The 20,680-nt window shown below is 62.2% G+C and overlaps 1 protein-coding gene across 2 annotated transcripts in view; it reads right to left on the minus strand.

Moving 5' to 3' along the window:
* Positions 1-281: 281 nt before the first annotated feature.
* Positions 282-20,680, minus strand: part of RADIL (Rap associating with DIL domain) — a 59,447-nt gene continuing 39,048 nt past the window's right edge. For both annotated transcript variants that reach the window (XM_057528402.1, XM_057528403.1), the window contains exons 5-14: positions 16,315-16,475; positions 11,062-11,174; positions 10,126-10,363; positions 9,269-9,441; positions 4,398-4,548; positions 3,226-3,416; positions 2,732-3,083; positions 1,572-1,711; positions 1,041-1,180; positions 282-502 (exon numbers count right to left, since the gene is read on the minus strand). In XM_057528402.1, coding sequence (XP_057384385.1) covers positions 397-502; positions 1,041-1,180; positions 1,572-1,711; positions 2,732-3,083; positions 3,226-3,416; positions 4,398-4,548; positions 9,269-9,441; positions 10,126-10,363; positions 11,062-11,174; positions 16,315-16,475 — 1,765 coding nt within the window. In that variant the 3' untranslated portion in view covers positions 282-396. The remainder of the gene's footprint in view (positions 503-1,040; positions 1,181-1,571; positions 1,712-2,731; positions 3,084-3,225; positions 3,417-4,397; positions 4,549-9,268; positions 9,442-10,125; positions 10,364-11,061; positions 11,175-16,314; positions 16,476-20,680) is intronic.

The following is a 20,680-nucleotide window of genomic DNA, read 5'->3' on the forward strand; positions in this document are numbered from 1 at the left end:
GAGTCAGAGCCATGCCGGCACCCCAGCGCGCCCCGTGTCCCCCCGGGCTCTCCCGCGCTGGCAGGGAGGGAGCCGTTCCTCGGAGGGCACTGCCCCACCTCCGGCAGCCCCTCTAGGGGGCCAGCACGGTGCCCACCCAGACTCCACGCCCCGCCACCCTCTACAATACGAAAGATAGTTTATTGAATCTATACTTTAACATTCAAATCTTCAAACATAAAGGCTCTGTAACAAGCATCACAACTTAGTGTTATCTGTCGTATCAATAAAATAAAGTGTACACTAGGGACTGCGGCTAGTGTCCTGTGGGTGACGCACCACACCGAACAGCCTGGCAGAAGGGGCCGTAACCTGGGAGCCGCAGGTGTAGGTGCCCGGGCCGCCCCTGCACGGCGCCTAGGGCGGGGGCGTGCGGAAGCGGATCTTCTTGGCCGTTTCCACGTCGGACTTGGCAACCAGAAACTGCACCTTCTTTCCCCCGTGTCGGATCAGATCCACGGCTCTGAAAGCAGAGAAGGGATGGGGACGGTGCAGAAGAGCCCTCCGGGTGAGGATTCACTGCCGGTCCGGCGGGCAGAGCCTCCTGGAGGTGCCGGGGGGGCGACCCAACCCCCCACCCCCAGCCGTCACCCCAAGTGTACAGTTACAGTCAGTAACCCTGAGCCCCCTGAGCTGGGACGGAGCTCCGGGATCACGGAGCCTGCGCTCTCGCGGCCTGGTCCAGAGCCCGCCCCACCCCAAGGTGCCTGAGCCCCTGCGGGGACTGGCGTGTCATTGGAGGGCCAATGGGGGGAAGGGCGGGAGGTGGCCGTGGGGAGCCAGGCTGTGCCTCTATTTACTCAGCTCCAACGTCCCAAGGGTGGACGTGGCCTCCCACAGGCTGAGGAGTGGGGGCCAGGGCGTGGGGGGCAGGGCACGTGGGGCAGGGCGCTGGGGGGGACAGCGCGTGGGGGCAGGGCGCGTGGGGGGCAGGGTGCGGGGGCCAGGGCGCGGGGGGGCAGGACGCGGGGTACAGGGCGCGTGGGGGCAGGGCGCGGTACCTCAGGTAGTTGACGCCCACCAGGCTGCTGCCGTTCACCTCCAGGATGCGGTCTCCCAGCGACAACCGCCCGTCGGATGCCGCGGGGCTCCCCGGGAGCAGGGTCTGGATGTAGAGCCCTGGGGCGCCCAGGGGTGTGTGCTGGGGGAGAAGCAGAAGCCTCAGGGCTCCGTGGGCCCCTCACACACAGGGGTCTCCAGGCGGGGCCACCTCCGCCCCTCCCCCGGCCTGGCCCTGTGGGGCTCACTGTGTGGTCATCAGTGTGTCTTCAAGCACAGCGCTGGACGCCATCAGAGTCCCCGCAGGCCCAGGACAGACGCCCCGAGGCCTGAGGGTGCAGGCGGTGGAAGCAGCTGCTGCTCAGGCCCTTTCCCTTCCCACAAATCCCAGGAGACGCCCCCACCAGCCCCTGGTCCCCAGGGCCGTGGGCCTCCGCCCGCCGCCTGCCTGTGACCACCCCAGCTGTGGGCCCGTCTCTGGGAAAGAGGAGGAGCCTGGGGGCCTGCAGGAAGCGGCAGGGCGGATCACTCACCATGCCGTCGATCAGGCCCATGCCCAGCCCAGAGGGGCCTCGCTCTAGCTCCACCGCGAACATGTAGCAGAAGTCGTCAGTGCTGGAGCTGTGGCTGGAGGGGGCCAGAGGGGGCTCGGCCGCCGGGGCCGCACAGTCTCCTGGGCGGGCGACAAAGGTGCAGCAGAGTAAGGTAAGGGGCCAGCGGCTCAGTCCTCTGTCCAGACTCTGCCCCGGGGGCCTGCGCCTGCCCAGGAGTCCAGACCCAGGGACATCCTGGCTTGGCAGCTCCAAAGGGACACGTGCTCACAAAGGTCCAGTAAGATGCCCGTCTGGGCAGAAGGGGAACAGCCAGACCCGGACCACCATCAGGGCGATGGGGGTCAGGGCACCCTGTGCTGCCCCGCGACACCGGCCCCTCTCAGAGGCCGGTTGCTTCCAGAAGGTTGAGAAGGGGGCTCTGCTTTCCCTCCCCCTGCCCTCTCCCACCACACTTCTCAGTGGTGACCCCACGTCTGTCCCTCTGAGTGTCGGCCCCTGCTCCCAGGGCCCCCTCCGGAGCTGGGGCTCTTTTCAGCTGGGTCCTGCTGCTCCCCACCCTGAGGGTCCTGCGCCCTCTCCCCACGAGGTCAGTCGTGGTGCCCTCCTGGGGCGCCACCCAGGTCGCTGAGAGGTGTCCTGCCTCAAGCCCAGCTCGGTCCCAGTGACCCCTGCCCTCAGGGCACCCTCTAAGCTTGGCAAGAGCACTGAGGACTCGCCGGGGCCGGGCGGGGCTGGAGGATGCTTGCCCTTCGTTGCCCTCCAGCCCGGCCAGCCCAGTGCCCACACTGCCCATAGGACGCCCAGGGCTCTGGCTCCCCCCTCCCCACGCCCCCCGCCCCGATCCCGCTGGCCTCGCATCGGCTCTGGGGCTCAACACACGTCATGGAGACATCCTTCCTCTCCCCTGGGCGGAGTGACTCTCTGGGTCCCCAGCTGCCCGGGCCTGAGCCACGCGGTGCCCTCCCCAGCTGCCCCAGGAGCCTGTCCTGTGTCCAGGGCGACAGGCGTTCGTGGGCAACTCTGACAGCCCAGGCTAGACGCGACACCAGGACCCCGCAGGGGAAGGACCCCGAGGCAGCTGCCCAGGCGCCAGCAGGGCCAGGACTGGGGTGCGGGCGCGGGCCTGGCTCGGGGCTCACCTTCCGGGGCTGCGCACCTCGGGCCGCCCGGCCCGTTCCTCCTCCCTTCCGGAAGCGCTTCTCCGCAGGCACTGCTGCCTCCTGGCCAGTCGGGGACAGCGGGCTCCAGGTTGAGCGGGGTGCCGGGGGGCGTGAGCAGGCATGAGGGGTCCCCATGTGGGTCCCCGGCCTGGGGCCCCCCGCGGCTCACGCGGCCTGGCGGCCTTCCCAGAGGGCCCTGTGCCTGGGGGTCCCCCGCGGAAGGAGGAGGGCGCTCCGGGCCGGCCTCGTGGGCTCCCCTGCCGGGGTCCCTGGAAGCCAGGGTGCAGCTCTGGTCCTCAGGGTGGCCCTCGGGGCTGGTGTGGTGTGGGCCCTGGGGGAGGGGGGACAGAACTCAGCACCGAGCAGCCCAACGTGCTGGGAGGACAGAGGGGGCCCCCAAGCCTCCACGGCCTCGGGAGCACCGCCAACTCCCAGGGCCACGGGAGCCCCCGCTGCTGCGCCCACCCCGGTACCTGGAGACACTCTGGCCGGGCGGGCCTGCCGCCGGGGCTGGGCTTGGTCCGCAGGCTCCACAGGAAGTGGCGGATGTAGAGGAGGTGCTGGTGGAGGCTGTCGTCCAGGCAGTCGGCCTCCAGATCCACCTGGAAGCCCTCACTCGGCAAGACGATGGGTGGGGGGTTTTCGTAGGACTCCAGGACCTCCTCTGCAGGGGCGAGGGCGGCGTGACCCCCGGCCAGGAGGCAGCTGCCCGGCCAACCCCCCCTGCCTGATGCTGTGGGACCCCGGGGACACGGGAGGGGCCGCACAAGCCCGTACGGCGCTCTCACGCCTCCCGAGTCCCAGCGAGCACCCGGGATGAAGCCCCGGCGCCACCATTCGGCACTTGGGCTCCACGCCCGCCCCGCCTGCGGCCCCGGCTCCCCCGGGCCCACCGCACACCCACGCCTGGAGCCCAGCTCACTCGGCCCGGAGGCCGGCACCCCAGGCCGCCACCTGCTCCTGCCGGGCCCCGCGGCCACGCTGCCTGCACCGCGCACGTGTCACCGGGCTGGGCACAGCCTGCCTGCGTGCTGACCTCTGCACGAGGACACACGCGCCTTCCACACGGAGGGAAGACGGCGGCCCCCACCTCGCTCCCGGCGTCCAGCACAGAGACCCCTCCCTCCGTGGAAGGCCCTGGACGTGAACCAGTAAACGGGGCGGGGGACAGCGCCCAGGGTCCAAGCCCCAGGTGACCAGGCGTCGAAGCCCTACTTCTATCTGGATCTTCCCCCGTCCTTTACTTTCCGTTTTTGCTTGCGTTATAATGTACATACTGCTAATGAGGAGATACACAACTAACTCATAAAAAACCACACACACACGTCTGTCTGTCTGTCTCCACACGTGATACACACAGGGCGAGCGTGCTCAGCACCGATTCCCGACGGGCTGCGCCATGGCGCCCGGTGTGGTGACCCTGCTCTCTTCCTGGCGGCCGTGCGCCCGGCGAGGCCCCGTGAGGGGCAGTGGGGACCTCTGACCTGAACCAAGAGCCTGGGGGCAAAGGGGAGCCTCCACCCTGGGCCGTCTTCCTCCTCGGGTGTCCTGCCCTGTCCCCCACCTGGGGACCCAGGGACCTGGGGGTCAAGGAGCCCACGGGCCATGCCCGAGTTCCGAGCTCCACCCGGAGGACAGGCCTCACCTGACTTGAAGGCCGCGGGGCTGTCCTGGGCACCCGGCTCCCAGGCGCTCATGGGGCCAATGGCCGAGGCCAGCTGGTACTGGGTCAGCAGGCGGTGCAGCTGTGCGGGGCTCAGGGCAGGGAACGCGGCCCGCAGGTTCGCCCAGCTCATCTGCTGACAAGGAGGAGCTCCTGGTCAAAGGCCGGGGGCCCAGCCCGCCCCCCCTGGGGAGGGCCTGCCTTCTGGGAGCTCCGGGGGGGGGGCAGGGGCCCAGGGCTCCCCACGCCAGCACACGCTCCGCCCTGGGGCATCCGTGCGGAACAGCGAGGTCAGCGAGGCCAAGGTCAAGGCCGGTGCAGAGGGCAGCTCACCCCATGCCTGTGGGCGTCCAGGGTGAGAGCCGGGTCAGGTGGCGGGGGGGCGTTCCCAGGAGAGGCCAGCAGGCACCGCGCCGGGTGCCCTGCCCACCGAGCAAGCCCGGTCACAGCACCTCGAGGGGCTGAGAAACGGGGGAAGACTACTGGGAGGTTAGGGGGCCGTGAAATAGGACCCCTGCCTCGTACCGTGTGAAAGAAATCAAGCAGGTCAAAGACCTGCACGAAGGCACAACTGTAGCATTAGGTGCCACACGAGACTGGCTTGGGAGCCGGGGGCAGGGACAGCGCCCTGGAAGAAGACAAACGGCAGCCGTAGGAGAAGGTGCACTCAGGTCACTGAGTGAAACGTCTCCGTCCGTCTTGCTTCCTGGGACCCCTTCCTTCTGCTCTGGAGGAGCTCCCCAGGGAGGCCTGTGCCAGGGGGACGCTGGGGGACTGGCGTGGGAGAGCGTCCTCAGGCCACGGTCCCCGCCATCAGGACCCCAGGCTGCAGTCGGCCTCGTAGGGAATTTGGGAGGCAGCTCCCGCATTTGCTCCTGAGAAGTCGGAAACCATCCTGACCGCTGACCTCCAGGACCCGAGCTGCTCTCCTTCTCTGGAAGCTCAGCGGCGTCTCTGCAATCCTGCGAGCGGGTCTCGGTGCAGGTCTGTTTCAGTCACTGTGCTTTTCACCCACCGGCTGCACCTGCAGTCTGGACACTCGGGTTGAACGGGCCGGGAACTGTCTTGGTTTATCTTTACTCCCCGTTTGCTCTGCCCTCTCCGGCATCATGCTGCTCGGATGCGGGGCCTCACTTGACCGGTCCCTTAATTTCCTTCTTTCTTCCTTCCTCTCTGTTTCTCCCACGTTTGATTTTACTGCCCATATCAAGAGGCCTGGGCGGTGGTTATCGAGTATCTACACTGAAGGGACAGACAGCATCCTAAGCTATGTGGGGGAGGGGGGAGGAGCGGCCTCTTCCTGACACCGCCACCCCGAGCACATGCCAGCGTAGGACAGCCTCGTCTGCCCGGAGGTGGTTTTGACTTTCCTCCTAGAAGCCACGCTTCGCCACGTCTGTGCTCCTCCGAGGCTGCTGTTGGCGGGTTCCCCGACGGCGCTGAGCAGTCACCCAGCAAGAGCGAACACCTGTTCTTCCGTCTTGCTGGCTCTGCTTTCTGAGTGATTTCCCGGACTTTATCATCCAATCCTGCTGTTGAACTTTTCATCTCTGCTGTCGTAGTTTTAACTTCCAAGAATTCTCTTTGTTCTCTTATTTATAGCATCCTGTTATTATGTTATGGATACTATATCTTCCCTTATCTTTGAGGATATAAATGGTTTTTCAAGTAAGTTCCTTCTCCCTGAATGGTCCGTTTAGAGGGAGGCAAACTACGGCCTGAGGCCTCCTTGCCTCACTCCCTGCCTCCCCTCTCCCTCTCCTGGCTGGGTGGCTGTGGAGGCCCAGGGTCAGCACCCTCCGTCCTGCCCTGGGCTGTCGCTGACCGCCAGCCCTGCCAAGCTGGCCGCCCCCTGCTTGGAGGGCACAGGCCCGGGCCTGGTGGGCGAGAGCGCGGGGCTCCAGCACGCGATGGGCGCTCTGCCGCCGGGATGCCCCCTCCTTCAGGATGAGATCCCGTGTCCCAGCCTGGAGACCCTCAGTCTTAAATGCTCTAGGAATAGACCCCAGTCTCCTGCCAGAGGAAGAAGCGGGCAGCCCCGAGCTGTGCAGGGAGAGGCGCAGCCGAGCAGCCAGTGCCACGCCGCTCCTTCCTTGCTGTGCGTTTTGTACTGAAGTACAAACACCACGGAAAACCACAGAAAACCAGGCAAACTCGAAGCACCCAGCTTGGTAACTCAGCGGTCCCTAACCTTTTCAGCACCAGGGACCGGTTTTGTGGAAAACAATTTTTCCACGGACTGGGTGCGGGGTGGGGTGGTTTTGGGATGATTCAAGCACATTACATTTATTGTGCACTTTATTTCTACTATTATTACATGGTGATATATAAGGGAATACTTACACAACTCACCATAATGCAGAATCAGTGGGAGCCCTGAGCTTGTTTTCACGTGCCACTCACTGATAGGGTTTTGATAGGAGTCTGCAAGCAGTTGATTTATGATGGCCTCTGGGCAGTCACACGTCTCTGCTGACGACGATCTGCATTTGCAGCCGCGCCCCAGTGCTAGCAGCTCCACCTCAGATCATCAGGCATCAGATTCTCGTAAGGAGTGTGACACCTAGATCCCTCGCACGCGCAGTTCACAGTAGGGTTCGCGCTCCTATGAGAATCTGATGCCGCCGCTGGTCTGACAGGAGGCGGAGCTCAGGCGGTAACGCGAGCAATGGGGAGCGGCTGTAAATACAGATGGAGCTTCACTCGCTCACCCACCGCTCACCTCCTGCTGTGCGGCCCGGTTCCTATCAGGCCACGGACTGGTACTGGTCCGTGGCCTGGGGGTTGGGGACCCCTGTGGTAACTGTTCACCAGGGCGTGCGCCAGGCCCAGGGCAAAAGCAGCGTGCACAGCAGCGCCCCAGGGGCGACCCCATCTCGTCTTCCCCTCCGCAGGCGGATGCTCTGCCCGTCTGAGCTCCACGCAGTGGCTCGCAGCTGCCCGTGCGGACGCCGTCACTGCCGTGTGGGGCTTCCTGGCTGCGCTCACGTCGGCTGGGACCTCACCTGGAGGCGGACAGGGCAGCCGGTCCCCTACGCGGTTCAAACACGGAGCAGCTCCCCAGGGCGTGAGAAGCAGAGTCCATGGGGCCGCCCTGCAAACATGCTGGCCATCACCTGGGCGGGTTCCGTGTCGCTGCCAGGCAGGAAAGGGCCTGGGTAGCTTGGTCTCACTCATTACCTGTGACAACCATGTCACACAGCAGGTGAGGGAGGCGGGTGAGCTGGTATCTTTTGTTTCCTGCTGCTGTTCTAACAAATGACCATGAAGGTGGCAGTGAGATCAACAGGAGCGCAGTCTTACAGTTCTGGGGGTCGGACGTCCAGCACAGGTCGTACGGGCTAGAATCAAGAGTTGCAGGGCTGTGTTCCTTCTGGCGGCTCCAGGGCAGGATCTGCTTCCCTGGGGTTGTAGGACTGAGGTCCCGTTCCTGTGCTGGCCTCCAGCCACGGGCCATTCCCAACTCCTGGAGGCCGCTGTACCCCTTGCCCCGTGGCCCCGTCCTCCACCTTCAGAGCCAACCCTCTGCTTCGTTCTTTCCTGTCTCTCTGACCCACTCTTCTGCTTCCCTCTTTTTTCTTTTATTGAAGTATAGTTGATTTACAACGTTCTGTTAGTTACTGATATAAAGTGATTTTATATATATATGATCCTCCTTCAGATTCTTTTCCATTATGGTTTATCATGGGATATTGAATATAGTTTCCTGTGCTGTACAGTAGGACCTTGTTGTTTACCTGTTTTATGTATAGTAGTGTGTATCTGTTAATCCCAAATTTCTAATTTATCTCTTCCCCACCCTTTCCCCTCTGGTAACCATAAGTTTGTTTTCTATGCCTGTGAGTCTGTTTCTGTTTTGTAAATAAATTCATTTGTTTCATATTTTTATATTTCACACAGAAGTCATATCATATGGTATTTGTCTTTCTCTTTCTGACTTACTTCACTTAGTGTGACAATCTCTAGATCCATCCATATTGCTGCAAATGGCATTATTTCATTCTTTTTTATGGCTGAGTAGTATTCCATTGCATATATGTACCACATCTTTCTTATCCATTCCTCTGTCGATGGACATTTAGGTTGCTTCCATGTCTTGGCTATTGAAAATAGTGCTGCTGTGAACACTGGGGTGCATATGTCTTTTTGAATTAGAGTTTTCTCTGGGTATGTGCCCAGGAGTGGGATTGCTGGATCATATGGTAGCTCTAGCTTTAGTTTTTTGAGGAACCTCCATGCTCTTCTCCATAGTGGCTGTACAGTTTACATCCCCACCAACAGTGTAGGAGGGCTCCCTTCTGTCCACGCCATCTCCAGCATTTGTTATTTGTAGGCTTTTTAATGATGGCCATTCCAACTGGTGTGAGGTGATACCTCACTGTAGTTTCAATTTGCATTTCTCTGATAATCAGCAACGTTGAGCATCTTTTCATGTGCCTTATGGCCATCTGTACGTCTTCTTTGGAGAAATGTCTGTTTAGGTCTTTTGCCCATTTTTTTACTGTGATATCAAGCTGTATGAGTTGTTTGTAGATTTTGGAAATTACGCTCTTGTTGGTCTCATCGTTCGCAAATATCTTCCCAGTTTTAAGGACTCGTGTGCTTAAACGCGGCTACCAGGTGCCTGGGGGTGACCTCCCCACATCAGCAGGGCCCCTGTGGCCACAGCCGCAGGTCAGAGACTGGACACAGACATCCTGGGGCCGTTATCCTGCCTGCAGGTGGGAACAGCTGTGGACTAAGCCACTGCAAGCCCACTGAGCCCCTCCCGGTCTGCAAGCTGCTGACCCCAGGGCAACCACCCAGGGCGCCGCCCCATCCTCGCTGCCCCCCACCCTCTGCACCCCTCCCACCTGGACGAGCTGGGCACTGGGCGTGGCCAGCAGGTTGAGCGTGCAGGAAAGCTTCCGGAAGAAGCGCTCTCCAGCCTCGCCAAAGCCGGCACTCCTTGTCCACTCCAGGAGCTGCTGCAGGCGGGCGCAGGCCTGGACGCCTCTGGGCCAGTGGAAGCAACTCAGAGAGGGCCCTGGGAACGGAGGGAGGGAAGGAGGGTGATGTCGGGCAGCCCTCGCAGGGCAGCTATGCTGCCCGCCCGCCCGCCCCCGAGGGAGCCAGGCCCGGCTGGGCCCCAGCCCTGTCCTCCTCCCGCGCCCCCCCCGCCAGGCCTCTGGACAGACAGAAGACCTTACGTCAGTTTCTAAGACAACTACCTGCTTCCAGACCCCTCTCTGGGCATGGGTGGGTGGGTATGGAGGTGGGAGGTGAAGGTGGCAGGGCAGGGAGGGGCGGTGACAGCCCCGCGACCCCAAGTGCAGAGGGCCGTGGTCCAGGCTTCGCACGTGCTGTGGGCTGGCCCCGCTCTCCCTGCCCCGCGCCCCAGCACTGCCTCGGCCCTGAGCGCTGGGCAGGGCGATGGAGGAGATCTGGGTGGCAGTGAGGCAGGGTCAAAGGACACGTCACTTCCCTGAGCCTGCTGCCTCCTCGCTCACGGGGGCCCTAGGCCACGTGGGGATAAAATGAACCGGGAGAGGCCGGAGGGGCCCTGTGCAGACGCGGACGGGCGGCTCCCGCTCCCACGGGGACAGGCTCTGCAGCACGTCCTCCCCCCGCGGCACCCGCCCAGACCCCACGGAGCAGGACGGCTCAGCCCGCCGGCCTCCGGGAGGACACGCTCAGCGGCCCTGCGGGCTGTCCGCCCCTGGACCCTCACCCCTGTCCAGGAGCTGGTTGAAGAGCAGCGTGCCGGAGAAGAAGAAGAGGTAGGCCAGCACCTGGGCGGCGATCTCGGGGTGCACCTGCAGCGGCTGCAGGAGGTCCAGGGTGGCCTGGTAGATGGACACGACGCGGTGCAGCTCCTCGGGCAGCCGAGGGGCCGAGCACCAGCTCTCGCGGCACTCCAACTGGAAGGGGGGGCATTCCAGCAGGGCCGGGAGGCACACGTACAGGGACTGGGGCGAGAGGAAAACACCGGCTGCTGTGGGCAGGGGCCCCGGGCCTGACCCGTCCAGCTCCTGCCTCGGCCGGACCACGTGTGTCAGCGACCCACGTGTGAGCGCCGGGCTCCCCACTGGGAGCCGCGGGGGGGACGGGGGGCCAGTAAAGCTCCCAGCGAAGGCGCAGATGACACGGGCTGCAGGGGCTCCGGCAAAGGGGCCGGACGGCACCCAGAGGACCCTGAGGGCAGGGGCTTCGCCCTCTTCTTATTTTATCAGAAGGGTTTTACTGGACGGAGGGGAGCGGGTGAGCTGCCAGACAGCGTCCCGCTGACCCAAGGACACGGCAGAGCCCCGTGGTGCCCCGCTCGGCTCTGAGTCCCGAGACGTGGCCGCACGGCTGCCCCCACCGGCGTGCGGGACGCTGCGGGACGGTGCGGGACGGTGCGGGACGCTGTGGGACGGTGCGGGCAGGGCAGCCAGGGGCCGCGGCAGCCGGCACCACCGCACGGCTGTCCCGTGTCCGAGTCGCCTCCCCAGAGCAGCCGGCCCCGTCTCTCTCGCTCGCTGGCCCCGCGCTGGGGCAGAGGACTCGCTCGACGAGAGCAACAGCGGGTGAGGGGGGACAGGGCCCGAGGCCGGGGTCCGGGCGGGCAGAGGCGGCCGGGCCGGCACTCAGGTCCCCCGGGAGAACGCGCACGCAGAGGCCGTACCTTGGAGACGTAGTACACGCACTGCTGGAAGGCGTACAGGACGACCTCCTCCAGCACTGCCATGGCCTCCTCGCTGGCCGTGAGGGTGCAGGAGAACAGGGACTCCTTCGAGCCTGCGGGGGGACGTGGCGCCGTCACTGCAGGGCCGGGGGAGGCGGGACTCGGGCAGGAACCTTCTGGAACCGCCGCGACTTCAAACCCCCACCCGACGCCTCCTGAGGGCTCCGCCCAGCACCCTCCTCTTGGGTTTGGAAAATGTGACAAACCAAAGCCACGGGGCCCCCGGGCCTAGGGTTCCCGGGGTGCTGGCTGAGGTGGCCAGGACCCCTGGCCCCGAGCTTCCAAACCCATGGACACGGACTCGATACCAAGCACAGCAGACACTCGCGTGCTAGTAGCTTCCGGATACGGTCAGGACCAAGTGCCCAGCGATGGCAGATCCTGGCCCGCAGGTCACTTCTCACTTGGGACACAGGTCAAGGGACACCTGGCCAGAGGTCCTAAGGAGACCGTCACGACACTTTCCCGAGAAGCCCAGATGGCCCTCGTGCCCCGTTCCCCCCCACTAGCGCCCCCCAGGGAAGACGCTGCCGTGTCTCAGGCACAGAGCGGAGACCCCGGGCGCTCAGCACCTCGGGAGACGGGCACTCGGGACAACAGGCCGGGGGATGGGCCTCCCAGGCTGGGCAGCGGCCAGGGGGCTGCGGCTGCGGCTGGGACTGGGGGGTGTGAGCGACGCCAGGTGACTCCCTCCCCCTGGGTGGGGCTCCTGTACGGCCAAGAGGCCAGGCTGGCCACGGGGTCCCCAAGACCAGAGGCCCAACAGGGAGGGGCCATCCCGAGGGGCCTTCCTGAACTCGGGAGGCATGAGGTGCCTGTTGCCAGCGGCCCCAGTGGCACCTGGGGAGGGACCGGACGGGACGCCCGCCTCCGTCCTTCGCTCACTCAGCCCCTCGCTTCTCTTGACGAGGACGGAAGGCCGGCAGCAGGGCTTTCCTGCACTGCCCGTCCCGTGCAGCCTTTTGCTTAATGCACAGAGTGGGCCCCACGTCTGGGAACCTCCTTTCAGGGAGGGAGGGAGGCCGGGAATCGCCCTGAGCGCTAAGCTGGGCCTCCCAGGAGCACAGGGACGGGGCCGCCCGGCTACTGGGCAAACGGAAATGGCGAGCACGTCCGTCAGAGACCCGCCCTGCAGGCGCCAGGATGCCCCATCAAGGGCTCGGGGCTCCCTGACCCCCCAGGGCTCACACCCCAGAACCCTCCCGACCAGGAAGCCAGAGGCCTGCGGGGCCTCCCCAGGGTCCTTCCCAGAGCCTGGCCTGCAGGCTCTCATTTGGGAGCCCGGCAGGGTCTGGCCGCTCCCTGCAGCCTCCCTGGGCTTTGGGGGAGAAGCCAGTCGGGTGACTGGAGGGGCCGCAGGCTCTGACGACGCCAGCTTGTCTGAGAAGGCAGACCTACACCCCTCATGTGGGCCCGGGGGCTCTGGAGCGAGGGAGGAGGGGACGGACAGAGGGAGGAGGGGACGGACAGAGGGAGGAGGGGACGGACAGAGAGAGGAGGCTGGGGACCTACACCCCTCATGTGGGCCCGGGGGCTCTGGAGTGAGGGAGGAGGGGACGGACAGAGGGAGGAGGGGACGGACAGAGGGAGGAGGGGGCGGACAGAGAGGGAGGAGGGGACGGACAGAGGGAGGAGGCTGGGGACCCACACCCCTCATGTGGGCCCGGGGGCTCTGGAGCGAGGGAGGAGGGGACGGACAGAGGGAGTAGGGGACGGACAGAGGGAGGAGGGGACGGACAGAGGGAGGAGGGGGCGGACAGAGGGAGGAGGCTGGGGACCTACACCCCTCATGTGGGCTCGGGGGCTCTGGAGCGAGGGAGGAGGGGACAGACAGAGGGAGGAGGCTGGGGACCCACACCCCTCATGTGGGCCCGGGGGCTCTGGAGCGAGGGAGGAGGGGACGGACAGAGGGAGGAGGGGACGGACAGAGGGAGGAGGGGACGGATAGAGGGAGGAGGGGGCGGACAGAGGGAGGAGGGGGCGGACAGAGGGAGGAGGGGGCGGACAGAGGGAGGAGGGGACGGACAGAGGGAGGAGGGGGCGGACAGAGGGAGGAGGCTGGGGACCCACACCCCTCATGTGGGCCCGGGGGCTCTGGAGCGAGGGAGGAGGGGACGGACAGAGGGAGGAGGGGACGGACAGAGGGAGGAGGGGGCGGACAGAGGGAGGAGGGGGCGGACAGAGGGAGGAGGCTGGGGACCCACACCCCTCATGTGGGCCCGGGGGCTCTGGAGCGAGGGAGGAGGGGACGGACAGAGGGAGGAGGGGACGGACAGAGGGAGGAGGGGATGGACAGAGGGACGAGGGGACGGACAGAGAGGGAGGAGGGGACGGACAGAGGGAGGAGGCTGGGGACCCACACCCCTCATGTGGGCCCGGGGGCTCTGGAGCGAGGGAGGAGGGGACGGACAGAGGGAGGAGGGGGCGGACAGAGGGAGGAGGGGACGGACAGAGGGAGGAGGGGACGGACAGAGGGAGGAGGGGGCGGACAGAGGGAGGAGGGGACGGACAGAGGGAGGAGGGGACGGACAGAGGAAGGAGGCTGGGGACCCACACCCCTCATGTGGGCCTGGGGGCTCTGGAGCGAGGGAGGAGGGGACGGACAGAGGGAGGAGGGGACGGACAGAGGGAGGAGGGGACGGACAGAGGGAGGAGGCTGGGGACCCACAGAACACAACCACGGGGCGGCTCCCAGCGGACGCCGCAGAAACCCCCTGAAACCCTCCTAGCCGCGGCGCAGGCTCTGCTGGGGTTCCCGACTCAGCTGACGCCCACACGCGCCTGTCAGAGGACCCGGGCCTCGTCCCCCCTCCCTCCCGAGGCCCCGGGACTGAGGACCGCCCCCCTGGGACCCCACGTCTGCAGGCGCTGAGGCAGAGCCTCAAAGCCTTACAGGAGAATTTAAAATGAATAAAATAAACAGCCCCCCCTGATGGGCTAATCTTTTATCTTCCCATGTGAATGGGCTTCCTGGCTAAGAGCTTCAGACAGAAAAGGTTGTTTGGGGAAGAAAAAGCTCTTTTTCCAGTTTTCAGGACATGACATCTCTGTTTTTAGAATTCTTCCCACAGATATTTCCTGCTGAAGGTCAGGAGGCCAAACACGCCAGCTCTGACCTTTCTTTCGCCCCCTGGTTGATGGTTTTTTCCTCTGAGCTCAACAGAGCCTGCACCGCCCTGGACATTGTTTCCGGGACGCTCAGGCGCTGCCGTGGCTTCCCCAGCCCTTGCGGTCCCCGGGGCGGGCAGAGGAGGGACCCCAGCCATCCATATGCTCAGTCTCCCGACGTCGACTGGGCCACACGACATCTGGGCCTTGGACCAAGAATATCTTCCTAAGAGCAGAGCCCCCCCAGCAGCTTTTTTCATGAAAATCAGCCTGACTCAGGGTCCCTGTGAAGGACACGCTAACCCCAGGCCTGCAGCCTCTCAACACAGCGTCTGAAATACGTCCAGACAAGGAGGGGCACCGGCGGGACTCGCCTGTGAGCACCGTGCCCGAAGTCGGGGTGACGGGGTGCTGTCTCCCGACCTGTGCCGGCCTCCTGGCTTCTGCACGGAAGGACCAGCCGGAGGCCGGGTGCTCGCCGGCCGACGCCGCGTGCACAAGAGTCCCCTCCACTCAGAGCCCGCTGAGCGCTGCGGCCTCGGCCCTGGGCGGCTGGAGGCCCACCCGCCGAAAGGAGCTCAGCAGGGTCTGGGGAGAGAGGTGACAGGAAGTCTCGCAGGGAGGGGCAGCAGCTCTGCAGGTGCTGGGTTCCAGCAGCACCAAGCGCGGGGTGGGCCCGGGCTGCTGGGCAGAGCGAGGCGGGCTGGCGACCGAGACTCGGGAGGTGTAGTCCCCGCGTCACGTTCGGGGGAAAGGTGGGTGACAGTCTGCCTCCAACCCAGGCTCGGTGACAGACAGCAGCTGCCCCACCTTGGGCGTCTACTGGACGGTGTTCACAATGTCCGCCCAGGGGGACAAGGGCTGGAGCGACAGGCCAGCAGGCCTGCAATGAATGACCACTGGGACACGGAGGGGCCACTGCCTCTGCCACGTATCCACGGAGGCCCAGACTCCCCGGCCCTGGGAGCCCAAGACAGTCCCCGCCGCCCCTTCCCTGGGAAGTCGGGGGGAGAAAAGACTCAGAAACCACAACTGACGAGAGGAAGGTAGGCGGACCCCGTCTCCCCAGGCCTGGCCGGGACGCCCCAGGGCCTCGGCCCCGCCAACCCGTCTCCGCAGCCGGCTCCCCGGTGGCCAACTGAGCGCAGAGTGGGACAGCCGGCCCCGGGCAGACCAGCCCCCTCGCCGGCGGCCACCACGAGCCCCTCCCCTAGGAACCTAGCCGGTCGGCATCAGGGGCACCAGCAGGGCCCAGGGCCTCAGGCCGACTGTGAGCCCGTGTCCCGGGAGACACGGCTGCGCCCGTCCTGCCACCCGGCTTCCCCACGGCTCCCCGAGGCAGCCAGGCCCCCGGGGCGGGACCGCACGCCTGCTCGGGAACCCCTCAGCCCCGGCGAGGCCCGGACAGGAGGGAGCGAAGCGGGCGGCTCTGTCCTCGCAGGGCAGAGAGAGGCTGCGCGGGGCGAAACGGAGCCCCTGGTCCCCGGCCGCCACACCCGGTCCTGCTGCACGCAAACCCGCTGCTCCGTCCTGGCTCCGTGCCAGGACCCGCCACGGCCCCATCAGACACACACCAGCTGACATCTCACACCCCCTCAGGGCCTGGCCAAACGCCACCTTCTCCATGAAGCCCTCCTAGACCGCTCCAGTCAGAGTCACTCTCTCACTGAGCGTTTTCAGCGCTTTACGCTGCATTGCATCAGCTCTACGAGGCACGTTTTCCTACATTTTAGTCTCTGAAGTCAACACGCGTCACACAGTCTCATAACTCTCACGAGCAACGCGCCTCCTTTCTGAGATTTGTGGTGCATTCTGGAGGGGCTGGCGGCCAAGGGCTGACAGAATGCAGTGAGGGGCCTGTGTCTCCCGGGCCTCCCCAGGCGGAACACGGTGGGGCTGCGTGAAATGACGGGGACGGAGAGCGCCGACGCGTCACGGACGAGAGGCACCGGGTTAGCCCGACCAGCAGGTCACCTCCCTCTCGGGGGACGCCCCCGACACACACCCATCTCTGCTCTGGGGGCCACCTCTCCCCTGGGATGGCCCGGGGACGCTCACCACCTGGGAGCAGCGGCACGGCCATACCTGTGGCGTCCAGCTCCTCCTCCAGGCTCTGCATGTAGAGTGGGCACTTCTGCTGGATAAAGTACAGAAGCTCGACCGAGTTGGACATCCAGAAGAGGATGTGCTGCAGGTCCGGAACCAGGCCCGCCATGGTGAAGCTGGCCGTGGAGAGGGGCTCCTGGCTGCCAAGACAGAGACCACGAGTCACGCCGAACCCGCCGCTCTCCGTGCGTGAGAGCAGTGCACGCTCCAAAACACCACCACGACTTGTCAGCCTGCCGGCGTCAGGCTGGGAACTGGATTCAGATCCACAACCTGTGAGAGGTACATCGCTTACGAACCCTCACGGGAAGGACCGCCAGAGGCCACGCTGGAAAAGGACTCTGGTAAATGGCTTCTTTTCACATCTTCTCTTTGAGAATCAGAGAACAGAGCGGCTATGACCGTTCGGACAAGCAACAGGAATTGCCCCTCGTACTCAAGAGCAAGAGAGACGGGGGGGGGGGGCGTCTTACGTTAGGAACGTAACTAACAGAGAAAACAAGCAGAGGCGCAACTGCTTGGGGTGGCGATCGGACAAGGGCAGCTGAGTGCTACCTCATCACGGCAGGAAGCGGAAGACGAGGGCAGAGGCAGGGATCGCGGGCGTTACTGGAAGACTCAGAGATACCGTTAGAAAACCCACAGACGGCCCCACTCATGGAGGCTGCCTGGCCGTGTCTGAGGCAGGGGCCGGGGCCAGGCGGCGGGCAGAGGTGCTCGTGTCCCCCGGGCAGCGAGGCAGGAGGAGCGCCCAGGCGCCGGCACGGAGCTAGGCCCTTCCCGGCCCTCCAATCCCATCCCACCCTGGGGGACGGCCGCCTGGGGTAGAGGGCCCGTGGCACTCCCTTTCCAGGGGACACTGGGCACGTGGGGGCCGCCTGCCTCCGTCGATGGCAGCCTGCGAGGTCAGCTCCGCCCATCTCAAGCCCCTCCTCCCACGTCTCCCGGGCCCCAGCCGCCAGCATCCAGGACCTGGTGTCCGAGTCGCCCGCAATGTGACAGAAGCCACCGCGCCGTCCTCACCAGCCTCCTGGGGAGGCCGAGGGGCGGGTGCGGCGAGCAGAGCTCCGGGCGATTCCTCCATCTGAATGCCAGTCCGTGTCTCTCCGGCACGGTTCCTCATCCCGGCAGCAAGCCCGTCGGTGGGCTGTGCATTCTGAGAGTGTCCTCACACCGGAGGGTCCCTGACCACACCTGCCAGGTGCTCTGACAGGTGAGCAGAGATCCACTGACAAGCAAACCAAACCACCCAGAGGTCACTCGGTCTGTCTGGGGGTGACGCTGGGCTGTGCATCTTACTGGCGGATTCCGGGGGGCAAGGCAGGCATCTGCGGGCATCGTGCGAGGACGGTGCTGCCTCTAGGCGCTTCGTCCTGCCTGGAGGGCTTGCCGGCGCCCGGAGCAGCTCAGGGACTCCGCCTGTCGCAGTGACCGTCGTGCCGGGGGTCCTGGCGATCAGGCCCACGGGAGAAGCCGAGGGGCATATCAGTGGCAGGGCCGGCGAGGAAGCGTCGGGCGGGCTGCAGCCTCAGCCTCCTCCGTGCCCCACGGGCCTCGGGCTCCCTTTCCCACGTTCTCCTCGCGCCTGCAGTTTGCTGTTCTCTCTGACGTAACTTCACTTTTGTCCACAGACAACATGACCTCCCTCTGTCCTGCTCCTGGGGAGGGACGGGCTTCAGACGCGTCTCCTTGTTTTCACTGCGTATCTTGTTCCTCTCCTCCGTTCTCCTCGCTGGTTGAATTACACACACACATGCACGCACGAAGAGCTTTATGTCGTCAACAAAGGATGAATCTGCTCGTCCCAGCCTAGCTCCATTTTGTTTTCAACATTTATTGCCCTTCTCAATTCCGCCCAGAACTCAACGGGACAGACAGGCCTCCACGGAAAAACAATCCACCAGCTACTGCCAAGTGGAGCTTTGGTGTTGGGTCCCAGCGAGGTCAGCGCTGAGGACGCACCACCGGCCAGCCCTGCCGTACCGTGGGGCACAAACAAGGCGCAGCGGCCTGGCCCACCCGTCCAGGCAAGCACCGAGTAGGGATGACGATTTCAGGGACATGACACCAAAGGCACAGGCAATAAAAACACAAGTAGACAAGTGGGGTCACATCAAACGGAAAGGCTTCTGTGCAGCAAAGGAAACCATTAACAGAATAAGAAGGCAACCTACGGAATGGGAGAAAACACTTGCAAACCACATGTCAGATAAGGGGTGAATTTCCCAATACATATAAGGAACTCCTACAACTCAAAAGCCAAAAAAAAAAAACCCCAAAAAATACCAAACAAACCACTAATAACCCTATTAAAAATGCACTGAAGACTGGAATAGATATGTCTCCAAAGTAGACAGCCAGCCAGAGGAGCATGAAAAGGTTCCCAACATACCTAATCATCAGGGAAATGCAAGTCAAAATCACAAGGAGCTACCACCCCACACCTGTCAGAATGGCTTCATGAAAAAGACCAGAGTCAACAAGTATTGGTGAGCATGTGGAAGAATCAGAACCCTCTTGCACTGCTGGTAGGAATGCAAACTGGTGCAGCCACTGTGTAAAACAGCATGGAGGTTCCTCAAAAAACTAAAAATAGAACTACCTTATGATCCGGCAATTCCACTTCTTGGTGTTTATCCAAAAGAATTGCAATCAGGATCTCCGGGAAATAGTAGCGCCCCAGTGTTCACTGCAGCACTAGTCATGATACCCAAGATGCAGACTCAAACTAAAGGTCTACTGACAGATGAACGAATAAAGAAAATCTGGTTTGCAACACAATGGAACATTATCCAGCATTAAATAAAGAAGGAAATCCTGCAAAATGCAACAACACGGATGAACCCTGAAGACATGACGCTCAGTGAAATAAGCCAATCACAGAAGGACACATACTGTGTGATTCCACTTACACGAGAGACCCAAAATAGTCCAACTCACAGAATCAGCGAGGAGAGTGGTGGTTACCAGGGGGCGGGGGCAGGAGAGCAGAAGAGAGAAGTTGCTCATCAATGAGCGTGAAGTCTCAATTATGCAGGGTGAGCAAGTACTAGAGACCTGCTGTACGACAGGGTACCTACAGGTAACGATACTGTCTGTACTGCACGCTTAAAAGTTTAAGAGCGTAGCTTTCATGTTAAGTGTTCTCACCACAGTAAAATAAATAAAAATAAACCAAATCAAGTCAATGACGTTCTGATATAAATTTTTAAAAAAATCATCTGGCGGACTTCCCTGGTGGTCCAGAGGTTAAGACTCTGCGCTTCCACGGCAGGGGGTGCAGATTTGATCCCTGGTCGGGGAACTGATCCTTCATGACGCGTGGTGCGGACAAAAAATTTTTTTTTTTTTTTTTTTTTTAATACGAAGCTATAATGATGTATCGGTGTAAACGTTTAACGTTTACTTTTTTTTTTTTTTTTTTAAAGGATTTTCTTTTATTTATTTATTTATTTATTTATTTATTTATTTATTTATTTATTTATTTTTGGCTGTGTTGGGTCTTCGGTTCGTGCGAGGGCTTTCTCCAGTTGCGGCAAGCGGGGGCCACTCTTCATCGCGGTGCGGGGACCGCTCTTCATCGCGGTGCGCGGGCCGCTCTTCATCGCGGTGCGCGGGCCTTTCTCTATCGCGGCCCCTCCCGCTGCGGGGCACAGGCTCCAGACGCGCAGGCTCAGCAATTGTGGCTCACGGGCCCAGCTGCTCCGTGGCATGTGGGATCTTCCCAGACCAGGGCTCGAACCCGTGTCCCCTGCATTAGCAGGCAGATTCTCAACCACTGCGCCACCAGGGAAGCCCCAAAAAATTTTTAAAAATAAAAATAAAAATCATCTGGGACACCTGTACAAGAGAAATTATTGCTCTTCTATATCAATTATTATTATTAATATATTATTATATGATTACTGAAAATAAAATTAAACACATTTTTGTTAGTAAATATAAAAATGAAAAAATTTCAAAAAACTTTCAAAACAATTCATGAGTCAAAGAAGAAATTAAAACAAATTATAATAAAGAGGTAAATGGAATAGAAATCAAAGAAAAAGTAAACAGAAACAACAAAATTGGTTCTTTTAAACAGATGATAACAGACAAATGCCTGGGAAGATAAATTAAAGGGGGTGGGGAGAGAAAAAATAGGAACACAACAGGAATTAAATAAGGCGATATCACTACAAATATATTAGAGACGAAAGAAGTCCTACGAGAATATAACGAACAATTTTATTCCAATAACTTTGAAAACACCGGCAACAGATAATTTCCTAGGAAAGCAAAACTTACCAAAATCAACACAAGAAGAAACAGAAAACTAAATAAGCCATAAACATTAAAGAAATGG

The sequence above is a fragment of the Balaenoptera acutorostrata genome, chromosome 15 (genome assembly GCF_949987535.1).
Source record: "Balaenoptera acutorostrata chromosome 15, mBalAcu1.1, whole genome shotgun sequence".
Lineage (NCBI taxonomy): Eukaryota > Metazoa > Chordata > Mammalia > Artiodactyla > Balaenopteridae > Balaenoptera > Balaenoptera acutorostrata.